The 18,828-nt window shown below is 47.8% G+C and overlaps 1 protein-coding gene across 4 annotated transcripts in view; it reads right to left on the minus strand.

The window, feature by feature from the left end:
- Nucleotides 1-18,828, minus strand: part of Kremen1 (kringle containing transmembrane protein 1) — a 65,116-nt gene that overhangs the window by 13,028 nt on the left and 33,260 nt on the right. For all 4 annotated transcript variants that reach the window (NM_001433772.1, NM_053649.2, XM_087582120.1 and 1 more), the window contains 2 exon segments: nt 1,100-1,253; nt 4,633-4,757. In NM_001433772.1, coding sequence (NP_001420701.1) covers nt 1,100-1,253; nt 4,633-4,757 — 279 coding nt within the window.

Consider the following 18,828-nt stretch of genomic DNA (forward strand, 5'->3'; position numbering starts at 1 on the left):
GTAGAATGTTAACTCTACCTGGGGTCAGAACTCTTACGAAGTCTCACCACCACTGTGTGTATGTTACGGCAGGGAATGAGAGAACACAGTGTGGGAGAGGCCAAGGCTCAGAATCCACACCAGTCAGCACAGCCCTGCCTCTTGCTGGCACCTCATCCATGGCGGTGGCTCAGGGAAAACTCAACGACAAGACTGGGAAAATAACTTGAAGTGTTTGCAGTTACTGCCTCAGATGCTCCCGGGCGAGCTACAAAGCCCCAGTGTCTGCGAACACACAAATGGGGCTGTATCAAAACAAGAGCGTGCCAGACAGACACTACGCGAACAGCAGTGTATATCCTAAGCTGAAAGCCTTATCTACTTGTCAGAGTAGCCCTGAGATAGCCTGTGGGAGCGTAGAGGGACAGTGTTAATGTCACAGGGCTGTCCATTCAAAGGGAAGGCTGCATACTCTGGTGTCTGCCCAGAAGGCTGGGAGTGGGTGTGGTCAGTAGCCATGGCCTATGCACTGTGTGGCCGGGGTCAGGACTGGTCCTTATTTATCATGAGCTTGTGGATCTACAGAGCCTATCTCTGTAGAAGGTATCATATGTAGTCTATCTATGGGACCGATCTTTATGGACGATGTCACGAGTGCTTTACAGAGTTTCAGGGTAGCCACATCTTATGATTTACTGTGTACACGGGACTGGGCTAATTACCACCAGGAAAGTTTTCATCAAACTGGGTTGTGCTTAAATAAACCTGAAGTAAACTAGTTGTGGCCAGGCTCCTGAAGTCTGAACGAACACCAGCTAAGTCATGTTGAACTGAACTACCTTCTTGCCTCCCATGGATGGCTACTCTGCTGGCCACGGTGGAGTATGTCCATGCAGACACCCGCAATAGCCAAGACACTCGGAGTACTACACACAAGTGTAGACTGTTACACCGTACTAGAGGGCAGATCTGAGCCAACCTGTTGTGTACTTCAGTCCCGGGGGCTGAGTCACGGCTGGTATCACATGGCACAAGCTTCTTGAGTACTGAGGAATGGGTAATTTAATGGGTGGGTGGGCCTGCTGCCCCTGGTCATGCCCTTGGCACCAAACATACTCACTGTCAAAGAGGATAATCCTGCCGTCCCCACCGCAGGGCTGCGTGTGGTCCCCGAAGCAGACACTATTGCACTCGGTGCTGGCTGCCTCCCCGTGCTTCCAGTAGTCAGGATTATTCCCACAGAAGCATGCGTAGCCTGACTCCATCCCAGCAAACTGCCACAACGGAAAAGGAGCGTGAGGACTTCTTTTTTGTTTTTTTGTTTTTTTGTTTTTTCCGGAGCTGGAGACCGAACCCAGGGCCTTGCGCTTCCTAGGCAAGCGCTCTACCACTGAGCTAAATCTCCAACCCCGCGTGAGGACTTCTAAGTTGGACCATGTGTATTTTGCATTATGAGATGGCTATGAACTTGGGGAGGCTGGCAGCCCCCTTACCCTCAAACCCGGAGCAATAAGCCTCAGTTTCCCCATCCACCCTTTCCCTGTGACTTTCCTTAGTTCACTCATGTCCCCTGCCTATGAGACTCGTTTCTCCTGTCCTCGTTTCTATTGTATTTTAGTCTTTAACATGAAACATTGGTTAAAAACAGAGGAACACTTTATTTACTATTTACTATGTGCCAGGCAAAATTTTATTTAACATTTTTAATTAATTTTTATATAAATAAATGTTTTGCCTGCATGTCTGCCTGGGGCCCTCAGAGGCCAGAAGAGGATTTCAGATCTTCTTCTTTTTTTTCTTTTTCTTTTTTTTTCCGGAGCTGGGGACCGAACCCAGGGCCTTGCGCTTGCTAGGCAAGCGCTCTACCACTGAGCTAAATCCCCAACAATTTCTGATCTTTTAAAACTGGAGTTACAAATGACTGTGAGCCACCATGTGGGTGCTGGGTAGCAAACCTGGTTCCTTTGGAAGAGCAGCAGCCAGTGCTCCTAACCACTGAGATCTCTCCAGCTCCCTTATTTAAAACAAAAGCCACCTTTATTTTTATGTGCATGGGTGTTTTGCCTGCGTGTGTCTGCACTGCATGTGTGTAGTGCCTGTAGAGCCCAGAGGAGGACATTGGATCCCCTGAGACTGGAGTTTCACAGTTCTCATGTGGGAACTGTCATGTGGGCGCTGGAAATCATCCTCTGCGGCTTTAGTTATGTCTCCAGTTCTCTGTCCTCTCTCCCTCTCTCCCTCTCTCTCTCTCTCTCTGTGTGTGTGTCCATCCATCTGTCATCTGTGCTGTGTCTATGTCCATCCATCTGTCATCCCTGTTGTGTGTATTGTGTGCATCTATGTCCATCCATCTGTCATCCCTGTTGTGTGTATGTGTGCATGTGTGTCTGTTTGTCTATCTGTAACTGTATGTCTGTGGACACATGAGTACTTGTGCTCAGAGGCCAGAAGACAGTGTCAGATGCCTTAATACCTGAGTTACTGAGCTGATGAATGTAGGACAAGGTAAGAAACTCTCGTCCTCCCCAAGATCAGCACATGTCCTTAGCTGCTGAGCCGTCTCTCAGGCCCCAAGACACGCTCTACAATTAAATGTACCAGCAAACTCATCCAGCATCGTTTACACTTCGTTTCATTAATGTTAGTACACTGAGCACACAGTCCTGCAGGAGGCAATCCCCCGACACAGAAGGAGCGACACCACACTGGAGCCTTGGTGCGCTTGCTTTATAGCCCCTCCCACAATCCCTGGCAACCACCACCCAAGGTTTCTACTAGGGTCATTTTGTCATTTTGAAAATATAAAGCAGCTTTATAAAGCAAAACCCCCTCAGCATGGCTGTAAGTTCAGACCCTCTGGAGCAGGCACGAACAGTTCACTCCCTTAGCCTACTGAACACAGTCCCGCATAGTAGGACAGGACACCATTTATTTCCAGGTGTTTAGTACGAGAACTCGAACCTCCATAATCATTTCCATACAGATTCCTGTAAGTTTTCATTTGACTGAAGTAATAATTAGGGGCAAGATTGTTGGGCTTAACTTTTAAAAGAACCACCAACCTTTCCCAGAGAGCTTCTGTTGCCCCGGACCCTTGTCGGCACTTGCTACTGCCAGAATGTTTGCCTTTATCCACGCCGATGGCCGTGCACCTCACGGTGGCTTTACTGTGCACAGTTTAACGACTGACGGTGTATATAATTCCATACGCTCATTTGTACTGGTGTGTCCTCTTTGGTGGAGAATTGTTTCTTTTGCCTATTCTAAAACTGCGTTGCCTGAAATTCACTATGGTGAGCTTTAGTTTTTGCACCTCTGGGATCAAATCAACCCTGGCTGTAGGCAGCAGCATCCCTTGGGCGGAGGCCCAGATTTAACAAAGGAGGAAATGGGCGGGGCAATAGCCCCTTGTGGCTGTTTCCGGACTGTCCTGCACTGTGACAGCTGCCTCAAGCTCCTGATGCCACATGTCAAAGCGTGACTAAAATAAACCTTCCTCCGTAAGCGTCTTTTGTGGCAACTTTGAAAAAGGGAGCAACGCAGAATCTAAACACTGTTCTGCATGCGATTAGCCCACTGCCTCGTGACCATTTCCTAATCTAATGATCTTGGCAATTTTGCTAAAAAACCAACTGACCATCAACTTATAGGTTCATTTTTAAGTTGTGAAGTCTACTGGCCTGCAGGTCTGTTTCTATGACACTCTGACAGTAACTTTTTTCTGTAGTTTAAAGTCAATCTTTGCCTAAGCTATGATGCAAAACGAGACTCATTTTTCTTCATTAAGAGTTACAATGTGTCTTCGGCCAGAACATTCTGCATTCTGTGGGCTACACAGTCTCTTTTTCTGCCCAGCTTTCTGGCCACATAATGAAAACAGCTACAGACAATAGGGAAATGAACGGGCATGGCTCTGTTTAATAAATACTTTATTTACCTTGTGGTGGTTGGTATATGCTTGGCCCAGGAGTGGCACTATTAGGAGGTGTGGCCCTGTTGGAGTAGGTGTGTCACTGTGGGCATGGGCTTTAATACTCAACTCCTAGCTGCTGGGAAGCCAAAATTCTGCTAGCAGCTTTCAGATGAAGATGTAGAACTCTCAGCTCCGCCTGTACCATGCCTGCCTGGATGCTGCCATGCTCCTGCCTTGATGACAATCAGCTGGCTCTGAGACATTCACCATATGCTCAAGCTCGGCACAAGCAAGCAGCCATATGGCCGTGGGGTCCAACTGCCTTGCTTATTCGCCTGTCTCACACGAGCAGGGTACCCTTCTTTCCTGGGCTTACTTAACGGCTTTTAGACTGAATTGGTTAAGGAAAGAGGGAAAAACAAAAGGAGAGAGGGAGGTATCTTTTTCGGTCTAATTTAATACAAAATAGCACTACTGAACCTTAGTAATTGGGGAATACATTTCAGATAAAGAAAAAAAGAGGAAGAAGAGAACCTTTGGGAGGGAGGTAAGGCTTAGCAGTTTACTGCTGCCTTGATTTGACTCTCTATAGAGCCATTAACATCCCTGGTCATAACAGATAAGGGCTGGGCAGAGGCTACCCTCCTCCCCACCTTTACACAGAATGCTGTCTGTGCTCTGACTTCCCAGCCTGCTCTTTGGGCTGCCCCAATTTAGCATTACTTTTTCTACAGTTGTACCTTGAATCTCTGACTCCGACAAAAGCTGATACAGGTTTGGATGGTGAGCTTGTTGGACGTCTTACTGGTGCCCGTGAGAGGAGGTGGGTTTCCATGATCCTTGTAGCAGCCAAGGTTTCCAGGCACTAGAGACAAACAAAACAAAAGAATTTCACAACATCTGGCTGGGAAACACTCAGAAGGAAATGCGGCTTGTGCCAGGTGTGTTCTTCCTATGTTTACACCCTGAGGTACAACACAGGCAAATGACAACAACTCTAAAACAGACCCTCTGGTACCGGTCTCTGCCAGTGTGGCATGCAGATCCCCAGTTTACTTCATCTGTGTCGGTAGAATTCAGTACTGAAGAGGACCAGGAACAATCTCGTAAGAGAGAGAAGGTGGCTTTGCTTTTTTTTTTTTTTTTTTTTTTTCTTTTTTCTTTTTTTTCGGAGCTGGGGACCGAACCCAGGGCCTTGTGCTTGCTAGGCAAGCACTCTACCACTGAGCTAAATCCCCAACCCCGGTGGCTTTGCTTTTGTCCCATGGCACCCATCTTGCAGTGATTCACCAAATGACAGACACGGAGGGAATGAGCAGAAGAACCCAGAGGTGTTCCTTTGGACACATACATGCGAATCTACAAGAAGAGTGATACTGCAGACGCCAAGGGAATGAACACTGTTCAAAACGGAATGACCGTAAGTGTTGCCGCAGCGAAATCGGAAGTGTCTACATCATTCAGCACACCACACGCATCACTGTAACAAGCAGGTGACGGCAAGGCTCTTGCCTAGAGAAGCAACGTGCGCACGGAATATGTTAAGCACCGAGAGCCAACGCAGTTTCCTGAAACTGGTGATGGAAAAACCTGTCAGAAAAAAGGATGCCAAGAAGCAGTGTGTTCCGCAGAGCACTGGCCAGCTCTGCTGGAGGAGCAGGCTTCATGGGACCTGAGGGGAAGGAGCCTGGGCTGCTGGGGCGACTCCCCATAAATCCACAGCTTAATGTGCAAAAAAGGTAGGAAAAAAAAAGACCAGAGAAGCAGGATGGCAATGTCTCATGGGTTAGAGGTACTTGCTTGATGACCTCAGTTTGATCTCTGGAACCCACATGATGGTGGAGAAAACCAACTCCTAAAAGTTGTTTTTTGGCCTTCACGTGTGTGCTGTGGCATGTGCTGCTCTCTCCCGCCCTTCTCCCCCCACCACAGTAGTAGTGAATCGATCAGATTAAATAGTTCCAGGCTACTGGAGGAGGTCGGGTGGGGCACACAGCCCCAGGATTTCAGGTTAAAGAAAGAATGGCAAATTTGAGGCCAATCTGGGCTACATGATGCATTGGGATTTGCTTTAAAAAGTCCATAAACGGGGTTGGGGATTTAGCTTAGTGGTAGAGCGCTTGCCTAGCAAGCACAAGGCCCTGGGTTCGGTCCCCAGCTCCGAAAAAAAAAAAAAGTCCATAAACAAATAAGCAAACAGACACAAGACCGGAGAGATGCCTCCAAGGTTAAGAGCACTGGCTGCTCTCCCAGAGGGCACAAGTTAGACTCCCAGCATCTATAATTGTGGCTCAAGACATTTCTGTAACTCCAATTCCAGAAGATCCAGATGCCCTCTTCTGGCCTCTGCAGACATCAGACACACACATGGTAGACATACATACATTCAGGCACACACAGAGATACATAAATAAAAATATCTTAAAAAACAAACAGGGGTTGGGGATTTAGCTCAGTGGTAGAGCGCTTGCCTAGCAAGCGCAAGGCGCTGGGTTCGGTCCTCAGCTCCGAAAAACAAAACAAAACAAAAAAAACAAAAAACAAACAAACAAACAAACAAAGTCACCCCAAACGCTCCAAGGGAGCCTAAGTCAGCTTAATACAGAGTATGCCCACGTTTTCTGTGGAATCACCCTAAATGCCCGCTAACAAATGAATGTATTAAAAAACGTGACATAAAGACATCGGAGTTGGGCTGGAGAGATGGCTCAGTGGTTAAGAGCACTGATTGCTCTTTCAGAGGTCCTGAGTTCAATCCCCAGCAACCACATGGTGGCTCACGAACATCTGTAACAAGATCTGATGCCCTTTTCTGGTATGTCTGAGACAGCTACAGTGTACTCACATACAGTAAATAAATAAATCTTTAAAAAAAAAAAAGACATCGGAGTTTTATTCAGCCATAAAGAAAAAAAATTATGGCTGGGCATCCTGGTGCATAGCTTCAATTCTAGCATTCAGTAGACAGAGGCAGGGCGATCTCTGTGAATTCAAGGCCACCCTGGTGTCCAGAGTGAGGTGTTCCAGGACAGTCAGGGCTACCTACACAAAATAAACACACAGAAGAAAATGATTCAGCTGCACATGTAAAGTCATATTGGTTGTGAGAGTGTGCACAAATCCTGTGCACACTCAAGCTAGACCAAACCCCATGGAAGCATGCACGGCCAGGTAGGCATGCAGTCCCACTCCTAGCTGAGGGGTTATTGGAACTGATGGCTGCTGGAGGAGGACGGTCGGTTTTCTTTGAGAGGGCTGCCCCTGACAGGTTGAACACACTCTGGTGGACGGCCATACACCCATGAATCTATACGCGGCACAGATGGATCTGATGGGAATAAAAACAAGAGACAGGGCCCAAAGCTGGTGGGAGGAGGGGGGTGGGTATGGGAGGAGTCAGGGAAAGGGTAAATACGGTTTAAAAATGGAGTAAATCCTCAAAGAACTAGTAATAATAAAGTATCATTTGCAAGAAAATGGAGGAACCTGGGGATCACCAATTAATGAAAACAAGCCAAACCCAGAGATAAATACACTTTCCTCCAATGTGGGACCACAAGTGGCTGTCAAGACAGCATCTCTGTGCAGCCCCAGCTGTCCTAGAACCTGCTCTGTAGACCAGGTTGGCTTTGAACTCAGAGATCTGCCTGCCTCTGCTTCCCTAGTGCTAGGGTTAAGGGTGTGAGCCACCACCGCCTTCCACATTCCCTTTTTGAATCAGGATTTCTCACTAGTCAGGAACTCGTCAAGTAGGCTGGGCTGGCTGATGAGCCCCAGGGATCTGCTGTCTCTGCCTTGCCAGCACTGGGATGAAATACACGGCCCACTATCAATAGCTTTTCTAAAGGGTTTGCTTTTAAGTGTATGTATGTATGGGTGAGCTTTTGTGCACTGCATATGTCTGCAGAGAACAGAGGGTTTCAGTCCCTTAGAAGAATGGAAGTTACAACTGGTTGTGAGCCCCAGACATGGGTCTGGGAATTGGATCTGAGTACTTCTGTTCTGGGAGACCAAACTCCGGTTCTATGACTGATCGATCTCCACAGCCATTCATGTACATATGAATGATGTAAAAGGGACAATGGGGGGACAGAAGCAGACTAGTGGGACGCAGATGCAGGAGGGAGCAATGAGGAGTGAACATGGCCGAAGTAAATGGTATGCTTGAGTCAAGTGTTCAGAAGACCTGGAGTTGCAATGTCGTTATGAAGCCTAGAACTCTGTACAATGGGTGAACGGCCCTCTGGTGAACACCATGTTTTCCACATCACCGTTGGAACAAATGACCACAACCCCACTGTCTCCCAGTGGTATTTGGTACCTTTCCCTTTTCTAAAGGCTGGAAGAGCCAAGCAGATTTTTAGGGCCAAAGGGAAGGTGTCAGCAGAGCTGAGCCATGCTCAAAGAGTTCTAAGAAGCAGCCACATTGTTCAGTTACGGCCACCCTGCCACCAGTCCCTCATCACATCTTCCCTCCCTGGCTTCCGCTGTCCTGTCGCAGCCTCTGACTCAGACCTTCCTGTAAATGCACTGGACTCACGTATAATCCAGGATAATCTCTCCTTCCCAAATCCTTACCCAGCCTTGCAAACTCCAGGGCCATTTAAGGTCACATTCTCATAGACTTGGGATTATAAAGTCGATCTTTGGGGTTCATTACTAGCCTGCATCAGGTAGTATATCCATTTTCTAACCACATGGTAAGTTGTTTGTTCTAGTGAAAGAGCAAAGAAAATCAAATGTAAACAGAGGCACTAACCATGGTAACTGGCTTTTACACAGCCGCGGATCTGCTGACGACTGAATGTTTGTACACACTGTGATGTAATAAGAAATATACTTGGTCTCTACCCACTTCCTGCCACCAAGTTTCCCAACCCTCAAGACTCTGGATTACTCCTCTCTAGTGAGCCACCTCGTGGTGGGCCTCTGGTTAGCCTCATTGGGGGGAGGGGGGAGACCAAGTCACAATTAGTAACTTGGAACTATGAGTCCCATTCCACATCCTCCAGGGAAGGGGTCCGTACTTGATTGTGACTACCTGATGAAGCCTCTTAAGCCCTAGCGATGGAGTGCAGAGAGTTTCTGAGTGGCTAACAGATCCTGGCTGAGAAATGGCACACTCCACAGGGACTGAGCTCTGGGCTCAGATCCTCTTGGACCTCAAACATACGGACATCTTCATCGTCTTCGACCCATCATATTCTTTCTGATACACCAGCAAATGTGTCCCTCAAATTCTGAGAGTTATTACAGCAGATTACTAAACCTGAGGTGGAAGTCTACTTTGTAGACAAGGCTTCAGACTCACAGCTTGTGACTGGCATCTGAATCAGGGTGTGCTCCCGTACTGCCAAGCCTTTTGCTCCCTGCTCTGATGCTGGGGATCCAGTCATGAATGGCAACCCATCCTGTTAATGTGTAGGGAGCTGCAGGATTGGCTGCTGGGAAAAGCTCACCCATCTGGTGTCACAATAAAGTCACTGGATGTATAGGAGAAAGATTGGTTTCCTTCCTTTCACAAGTTGTTGAAGTCTGAATAAACAGTGTGAATGGCGTTGAAGTGAGGCCTCCAGGCAGTAATTAGGTGAAATCAGGAAGAGTGAGCTCCCACAATGGGGTAAGAAGAGGAGAGGAGAACCCATTCTTCCTCTGCCCTGTGAGTACTCATCAGAAACATAGCCATCAAAGAGCCAGGAAGAGGGGCCTCTCCAGACATTGAATACGATGAACTTCTAGCTTAGTATGTCTATTAAACTGCTTGGGTCTGAGGAATTTTGTTTGAAAAAAAAAATCACACTACAGGGCATTTTAGCACTTTAATTCCAGCCTTCAGGAAGCAGAAGCAAGTGGAGCTCTGTGAGTTCAAGGCCACCCTGGCCTACATAGCAAATTCCAAGCCACCTAGAGCTATATAGAGAGACCCTGTCTCTCCAATCCCCATGTGCACCAAATAGAAACAAGGAAACACTGCCTCAAACAGATCCTGTCCCTCAGGGGCATTCACACCCTTAGTGTTCACATCTTTTTTTTCTGAAACAAGGTCTCAATTCGTAGCCTAGGCAGGCTCAAGCTTTTGAGGCTTACAAGTACACAAATAGGTCATGTCCAAAGCCTATGGCTAAGGACTGAGGTGTGCTGGGCGCCAGCCAATAGCACACACAGAACTGCATCTTAATAAAAGCCCTGTGAGCTGACAGTGGCCCTTTCCCTTCCTGTCTTTACACAAGACATTCCAGCCTTGGCAACAGCTTGCCTGAAGCTTTATAAGAGACTTCAATGCACAAGACCAAGTCAGACTAGATTTTCTCACTCACGGGATGAACGGTGATTAATGTGCCACTTTAAGTCACTAGATTTGGGGTAACCTGTTTTAAAGTCCTAAGTCAGTAACACATGATACATTCCAAATCTGCGCAATATAGCTAACTCACATGGACATGCCAGTCTCTTGGAAAGTTAGCGTTCAGTCTGTTTTGTTTTTGTTTTTTTTTTTTTTTTCGGAGCTGGGGACCGAACCCAGGGCCTTGCGCTTGCTAGGCAAGCGCTCTACCACTGAGCTAAATCCCCAACCCCCTTGTTTTTGTTTTTATGTGCACTGATGTAAAGGTGTCAGATCCCCTGGAACTGGCATTACACACAGTTAGGAGCTGCCATGTGGATGCTGGGAATTAAACCTGTGGTCCTGCTCTTACCTCTAGCCCTTCTCAATCCATGTTTAAAACTCAGGATTATTAGGTGAAGTCCTTCTCCAAACATCCTACAGTCTCTTCTAGAACCAATTCTAAAACCCTAACCTAAGAGACCAGAGAATCTGGGATAATATTTTCCTCTCTGTTTTAAGATTGGAAAGAGCATGTCCCCGTTTACTGAGCTGTATTTGCACATCCATCTTTTGAGCATTAAAAACATATACATGTATGTGTATGTACACACAGGAAGCTTTCCTCCTTAAACCATCTGACTAGTTTATGTTTGCAGGAAGTCCCTCTGCCAGTCAATCTTCACACTTACGTCACAGGGTTGTCTTGCTACTGTTCCCATCACAGGGCTCAAGTGTAACAAATGTGGCTCTCCATACAAACTTTAAGATGAGTCTTTCAGAAAGAAAACCAATCTCTACAGTAGCAAGTGTAAACAGGAGCCGGGCAGCCGAGGGCCAGTGTTCAGCGGAGGCCAGCCGGGGGATGTCTGAGGTTTAGGCCTAACTGCAGAGCTAAGCGGCTCTATCCAGCCAGTAGATCCAAGCTGAGCTTGTTAAAGAGAGCGTCCGTGTGGAGACTGGAACATGCACCAATGATTCTCAGTAAGAAGCACTTGATTGTGAGTGTCCTGGTCATTGACTCTGATTTTGTTGATTTCTTCTATCATGATGTCTTAGACAACACGGCCCAAGGCACAGTCACAGACACGAAGTTTAGACACAAGCAAGGCTGCAGACTACAGCTGAACCTATAAGCTTTATTCACACGGATTTGGCAAGCAAATCCAGGCAGCTTATGGTGCAGTGAGGGAGTGGGGTACCACCATGGACCACAAAGGGGATCATTAGGAGTCAGGCTGCTCTCTGCTGCGGTTCTAATCCACCTGGTGCTTATGGTGACACCTCTGCCCCACCTCCAAGCTTACCTTAAATCTGCCGAACTTCCCTCTATACATCTGCATTGACACTCTATGTTGATAGCCCCAGTTTTCTCTCTTTCTTAAACATTTTCTTCTCATAACCTCTTTCACACACGCCCCAAAACCCCTTTGATATGAACCAGGGTATGAAGGTATGTAAAACAGTGAACTAAGTCACAAAGTGTTTGCCGTGTAATGATGGGACCTGAGTTTGATCCCCAGAACACACATAAACTATGATGCGGACCCAGTGCTGGGTCCTTGAGGTCCCCTGGCCGTCAGCTTGCCTAACTGTCAAGCTGCTGCAGGCTTCTGAGAGGCCCCAGCTCAAAAACTCACCAGGTGGTACACACACCTTTGAACCCAGCACTTGAGAGGCTGAGGCAGAGGCAGAGGCAAGTGGAGTTCAAGGGTAACCTGGTCTACAGAATTGAGTTCCAGGACAGCCAGGGCTACACTGAGAAACCTGTCTCAGAAAAGGAGAGGGGGAAGAGGAGGAGGAAGAGGAAGAGGAGGAGGAAGAGGAGGAAGAGGAGGAAGAGGTCGGTTAGGCTAGGCTGGCTGGCCAGTGACTTGCAGGGATCTGCCTGGCTTTGCTTCCCTAGTGCTAGGATGACAAGGACATGCTGCCATGCCATTTTTACACAGATTCTGGGGATCAAACTCAGATCCTCATGTTGGCATGGCGAATACTTTGTGGACTGAGCTCTCTACCTAGCATAAGTAGATATTTAAAAAATGGAACCCACATCAGTAACTCAAATAGCATTTTAAAAACAAAACATTCTAACATAATATAATCAAAGGTATATTAACTTGATACATGCTGAGGAATGACAGCATGGAAATATTAAAAGCTTTAGTTTTTCATAATTAAGCCATTGAGTTTCCGTAAGAACGGTGATTCTCAGCCTGTGGGTCATGACCCCCTTTGGAGTCATATAGCAGATATCCTGTACATCAGATATTTGCATATGATTCACAGCAGTAGCAAAGTTACAGTTATGAAGTAGTAATGAAAATAATTTTATGGTTGGGGTCACTACAACACGAGAAATGTATGAAAGGGTCGTAGTATTAGGAAGGTTGAGAACCACTGCTTAAGAACTTGGTATGAGGGGTTGGGGATTTAGCTCAGTGGTAGAGCGCTTGCCTAGCAACCGCAAGGCCCTGGGTTCGGTCCCCAGCTCCAAAAAAAAAAAAAAAAAGAACTTGGTATGAGAGTTTGAGGCCAGCCTGGTCTACAGAGTGAGTTCCAGGACAGCCAAGGCTACACAGAGAATCCCTGTCTTGGGTAAAACACCAAAATGAAAAAAGAAAAAAGAAAAGACCTTTTTGTGAACAGTAAAAGCACCGCTGTTCATGACACAATCGCCTCAGATCTCAGCAGGGTTGTTTCAGGCAGCATTAGCTGTAAAGCCACGCAGTGTGTTAGGATCAGACAGTGGTGCGGCCTCCTGATGCCATGTGGGCTGCCAGAGGTGCCTCAGCCAAACTGAGCTGTGTTAATGTGTCCCGCTTTACCTTGCGCCCTGGCCTTTGGACTGCATTCCCTCTGCTTAGAAAACTCTTCCCCTCTTAAGATTTCAGTCCGAGAGCATCATTTTCTCCAGGGGTCACTCAGAGTCACAGGGGTCACTGTCCACCCCACCTTTCCCCAGTCAAAAGTGAGCTGAATGGCCAAGCAGTGCAGTGCCATGGCAGTGGTGTCAGATTCCAAACAACCTTGTCTCTCTCCCAAACAACCATGGAGTACCGGTAACCTAAGTGCAAGACACCACCTTCCACACCCACTATAGTCCCTAGATTGTGACTCTGAAGGATAAGTAGCTGAAATAGTGAGTCTATGAGGCCCTCTCGGGCAGCTGTGAATCAACTCAGTACCGGCCTACAGCTAGCCACGACACCTTGTTATCTAGAAACAGCATACTAGTTTCATATAGGACAACTTTATGACTTAAAAAAAAATACTACATCACTGTGTGAAGTCTTTCCAAAATGCACTAGATATTAAATTTAAGATTTGTTTTGTCTTAGACAGTTTCACTGTGTAGCCTTGGCTGTCCTGGAACTTACTTTGTAGAGCAGGCTGGCCCAGAGATATGGTGCCTCTGCCTTTTAGTGCTGGGATTAAAGGTATTACTGTACCCAGCTGAAAATCTGGGAGGGCTGGTAGGGCATTTCTGCTCTAAACAAATGCTGTGGAGGCTACTGGAACCTCGGAAATGATCCCTCAGAAGGGTTTTAAGGGGGCATTTCTTACTTCTGCTGTGTCTGTCCTGTAGGCTGGGAAGAAAACCATACAGCTCATTAGAGTTGAGCTGTAAGAACCAGGACAAACACCTTGAGCATGACCTTGCACACCTGCTAGAAGCAGGAGAACTGAGTTCAGTCAGCTTGGGCTGCAGTGAGCTGCTACTCACCATTCGTGCAGTGGTCAGGAGCTCTGCCGCTCACTCCTAGCTCCTGCAGTATCTGAAGACTGACCCACCCGCCCTAGGCCAGCCAGCCAGCATCTGTGCACCCTGGCCGCTCCTTCATGGCCCGCATGTCCTTTCTCTGTTTCTCTTCTCAGTTCAGGGGATGAAATCCAGAGGCAAGGGCTCTAGCCCTGAGCCACATCCCTCCCTACCTCAGCCTTTCCGTGCTCAGGGCATCAGTAGTGGAATGAAGAACAATATGGGCCTCAGAGGGGTCTTGTGAGACGTGGGTAAATGCACACCACGAGGCTGGGCAGGACGTTATACAGAACAGCGGTACTACCAGTCTGTACAGTAAGGCTTTCAGTGTCCACCGCACAAACAGGAATAACTTGCTGGGTAATAGAAAATTACAATAGCACTGATGTAAAAGACAACATCAGAAGCTGCCCCCTCGGAAATGTTTTTTTCCGGATATTAAAATATGCATCTTCCATGTGCTGCACAGTGCACTTCACCAGGTCATCTCACATGAAGCGCCATCGGGTGGGGCGCCATTATTCCTTCTGGACAAAGAACCCTGAAGGGGAAGGGCTTTGCACAGGGACACATGTCCTTGGAGGCAGGATAGAGTTAGGGTGCAAATGCCTGCTGACCATCCCACAGAAATGCAGCTACTGCAGTTATGGAAAAGAACCACGGCACTCAGGAAAGGCCACAGGGTTGTGCCCAGCTAAGGCACTCAGTTAGCTGCAACCCCTTTTAGGCTGTAAAGTTCACCAGACGCTCACTCAAGACCACATCGGCACAGCCTCTTGGATACACAGGGTCTTGGGAGAAGCCGGAAAGCAATGGAGGAGAGGGACTGCCTTAGGAGTAGGGCAGACCCAGCGACAAGCTGCTTCTGAGCAGCCCATGCTCCTGTAACTACGTTCCACCACCCAGCGCATTAAAGGGTCAGTCTATTGGTGCCTTCGGTCTGACGAATCGACGTCTGTTCACACTGCCCAGACAAAGTCACACAACACTATCTGACAGATTCAGGCAGTTCCTCCCCATCATAGGAGGACACTGGCAGTTAACACTATGTCCCTTCTACTTTTTCTTTTCTTGTTTGCCAGGGCTTTGCTATATATATGTAGCCCAAGTTGGTCTCTCTCTTACTCCCCTTGCCTCAGTTTCTTGATGTAATAATTACAGGCATGTTCCACCACCCCTTCCAAGACTGAGTACTAAAAGGCATGGTCCCAAGGGGTGTTTTGCACCCACAGGAAAGCCTCTGAGACAGCGTCAGCCTGTGGGGTGGGGGGTGTTCTTTAACGGGAAAGTGTGGCTCTGACTCCCCGGAGAAGACACGTCATCCAGGATTCCCAGACTGTGTCCACCCTTTGGTCTTCCCAGAATCAGGGAGGGATACTTGTTCCCAGGCTCCTTCACTCCCAGCCACTGGGAAGCCCTGTGGCTCCGGCATACACTTTTCCTCTCCCAAGGAGGCTTCATCACTTAGAAAAAAAGAACACAAATGGAACCCTTGTTTATCACAGTCAAGGCTTTGAAACTCGTGGCAATTACAGTAGTCCCCTCCCTTATCTATAAGGGAGACATTCCAAAGTCCTCCAGTGGATGCCAGACACCACAAATAGCACCCAGTCATACCGAAGCTGAGTTTCCTCCCTACAGGAACATACGCAGACTCAGTGCCTTCTCCATACAGACTCAGTCCGTATTACACACCATGGCTCACCCTCGAGCAGTCCGAGGTGTGATCACAAAACTGGCACTGCCTTCGCTTCCTCACACAGATATCTTGTACGCAGACAGAAGATTCATCCTAACCAGAGATGTTAAAACCCCAGCATACCCCCCCATCTTTATTAAGCTGAAGATTGTGAACTCAAGTTCCAAGAAAAGAGCCACACCCAAGATCCTGCAAGGCTGATTGATTGATTAGAACTTTGTGGGTAGATGGAATGTGGCAGATCAGGAATCAGATTATCTTGATTTTACTTCCCTTAATGCCCTCATAGCCCACCTCTGTGTCTCACCTAGTATTCTTGGGACTATCACAAGAACCCTTTTGGGATGTATCGACTTAACAGCCCTTCCATGAACCCAAATGCTAAGAATGTTATCAGATGAAACTTAATCAGCAGATTTCCCTGCTTGGCTATGACCCACCTCCCATATATTTCTACCAATATACTCAAAACCTGTCCTGGTGACAACTTCACATATCCTGTCACCATTTAAACTTTGTGAAACTTAGCCCCCTGGAGCCTGGTGTTGGTCTGTGCTCCAGGCTGCGATCACTCACATTTGGCCTGGCCGTCTCTCATTCCTGTGCAGTGAGAGCTGGATTTATAGAGTCAGATGAGCACCCAGGAGACACTTGTGCTCCAAAGCATTGACTCTTCACTTGGAGCTGCAAGGCCAAGGGCAGGAAGACGGCGTGACCTCTCCACAGTCATTTGTGTCACCCGTCTTTTTCACTTTGGCTGAAGGCATGGAGAGAAGTCACCGATTGCCCTGAGTCTGCGCTTGACCCCAAGATGGGTGATTATCCACAGAGGGGTGAGCTGTAGGCGGATGCATCTCGGAGCAGAAGTCGCCATTACTTAGGACCACTCTGTTCCCAAGAGACCAGGTCTCTTGGCTCACTCTCCAGGGACTCCTTAGGCCTCAAGCTCCTGTGACAGTGGCCAAGCCTTGGCACACTGAGGTAGGGACTAAGCCTGGCAACTACAGCCCAGGCTTTTGCCCTGAAGACTTTGATTAGGGAATGTCCTATTTCGTTAAAGAAAGTCCTTTAGGGCTTCTCCTTGGTATGAATGAATGAATGCCATTTGACTACAAAAGGTGCCACCTTTGTTGGGACTAATGGTGAGCACTGGATTCCATCATTGTGGTGATTTGAATAGGAAGGGCCCCCCATTGACTTATGTCTTTAAATGCTAGGCCACAGGGAGTGCCCTATCAGAAGGTGAGACCTTGTTGGAGGAGGCAAGTCAGGGTGGAGTGGGCTCTGAGCTCTCTTATGCTCAAGCTCTGCCCGGTGAGGTACAAAGTCTCCATCTGCTGCCCGCTGATCCATAGGCAAAACTGTCAGCTCCTTCTCCAGCACCATGTCTGCCTGCATGCCACCATGCTTCCTGCTATGACAGTAAGCGACTACACCTCTGATACTGTAAGCCAGACCCAATTAAATATTTTCTTTTATAAGAATTGCAGTGGTCATGGTGTCTCTTCACAGCAGTGAAACCCTAAGACAATTCATGCTACCCACAATTGTACACAATTTAAAAGTCATGGCCGCTTATTTGTTTACTTACTCTGTCTATATGTGGAGGTGCGTGCGTGCGTGTGGCTCGGGGGGGTATGTGGGTTCTTTCTGTCTACCCTGAGAGCTCCTGAGGTTGCAGGAACCCAGGCTGCAGATGCCTTCACCACTGAGACATCTTGCACACCCTGGTCTCCCCTTACATTACTGGTACACTTTGCACAGTTGTGCTTAGGACGTCATCTGTGACTGAAGGAAATGCTCACTTGGTTCACAAGTCTCCAGTTGCTTTGTGTTTGTTTATATTTAACAATACTGGGGATTAAACCTGGGGCCTCAGGAATTCTAGGCCAATGCTATAGCGTGGTCCTGAACTAAATAATATAAACCAAAACTTGAATCCATACCAGACCAGAGTCCATAAAACTGCACTGTAAGAACAAACATGGTGATGGCACACACCTTTAATCCCAGGACACCAGAGGCAGGAGCTGGTGGAGTGCATGAGTTCGAGGCCAGCCTAATGAACATAGTAAGTTCTAGACAGACCAGCCAGACCACAATGAGACCTGTCTCAAAACAAGACAAACACAAACACAAAAACCACCAACGTTGACCTTTAGTGACCCTTGAGTCCAGCACCACAGCTACTGGACAGCTAGTGCAGCAAAGGCACCGTGCCCATCCCACACTTAGGTGGATACAGGTGGACAGAAACAAAAACGAACCATTTGGAAATCACATGGCAGGAGAGGACCAGGTAGTCCATTCCCTGGGGAAAACACACCCACACAATAGCTGATGGCGTTTTCATGCCTGCCATTAGCTAGGTCCTAAACTTGAGGTTGTATGTATTTTATTAATCTTTAAAATAGCCTGAGAAAGCACGGATGAGCAGAAGCCCAGAGAAGAGCTACCCTCCCTAAAGCCAGTGAAGGAGTGATGCTGTGTATCTTGGCCAATGCTACCGAGGCCCAAATGCTTCCCATCACTCACTGTCACACAGGAAGAGACGTCACCTCACTGGATGGAGGATGGTGTATGTAGTACCTTTTCTAGCCTCCTGCACTAGGTGTGAGGCCTGAAGAACTCTGTTCTTTTGGCGGCTCCCCTGACTTCCACCAGCGCCCTTCCACAGATGTACACAGATGCCAACAGAGGGTGACCCCCATGCGAACAGAGCATCCTCTGGAACCCTGGAGACCCCGCTCTAAGTTAGGGGATGCTTAGAATTTCAGAGTGGTCCCAGCCCCTGTCATCACACAGCTTCATCTTGCTGACAAAACTTGCCACAGGAAGTAGGAACAAAGAATAATAAAACTGGACTCTGACAGCGCCAACATGGGTAGACTAAACGGGTACGCACGAATGAAATGCTAAGCAGTGAGATGGCAGGCAGGGAGGTGCTGCAGATCTGTGTGTTCACGCTGCCTCCAACACTGCTTTGGCTACAGAGGAAAGCAGGAGCTTTGTTTTGGCTGTAATGAGATGATGTGCCAGACAGATCTCTGAGGTGAACTTCAGCACAGGGCAGTGAAGCTTGAAGCTCGGAAGGACCCCAAGGCCTAGAAGAGGCTGGCACAGTGTTCTGTGCAGAGGGTCCAAGCCCTGAAGCC

This window comes from Rattus norvegicus, chromosome 14, assembly GCF_021556685.1.
Source record: "Rattus norvegicus strain SHRSP/BbbUtx chromosome 14, alternate assembly SHRSP_T2T, whole genome shotgun sequence".
Taxonomy (NCBI): domain Eukaryota; kingdom Metazoa; phylum Chordata; class Mammalia; order Rodentia; family Muridae; genus Rattus; species Rattus norvegicus.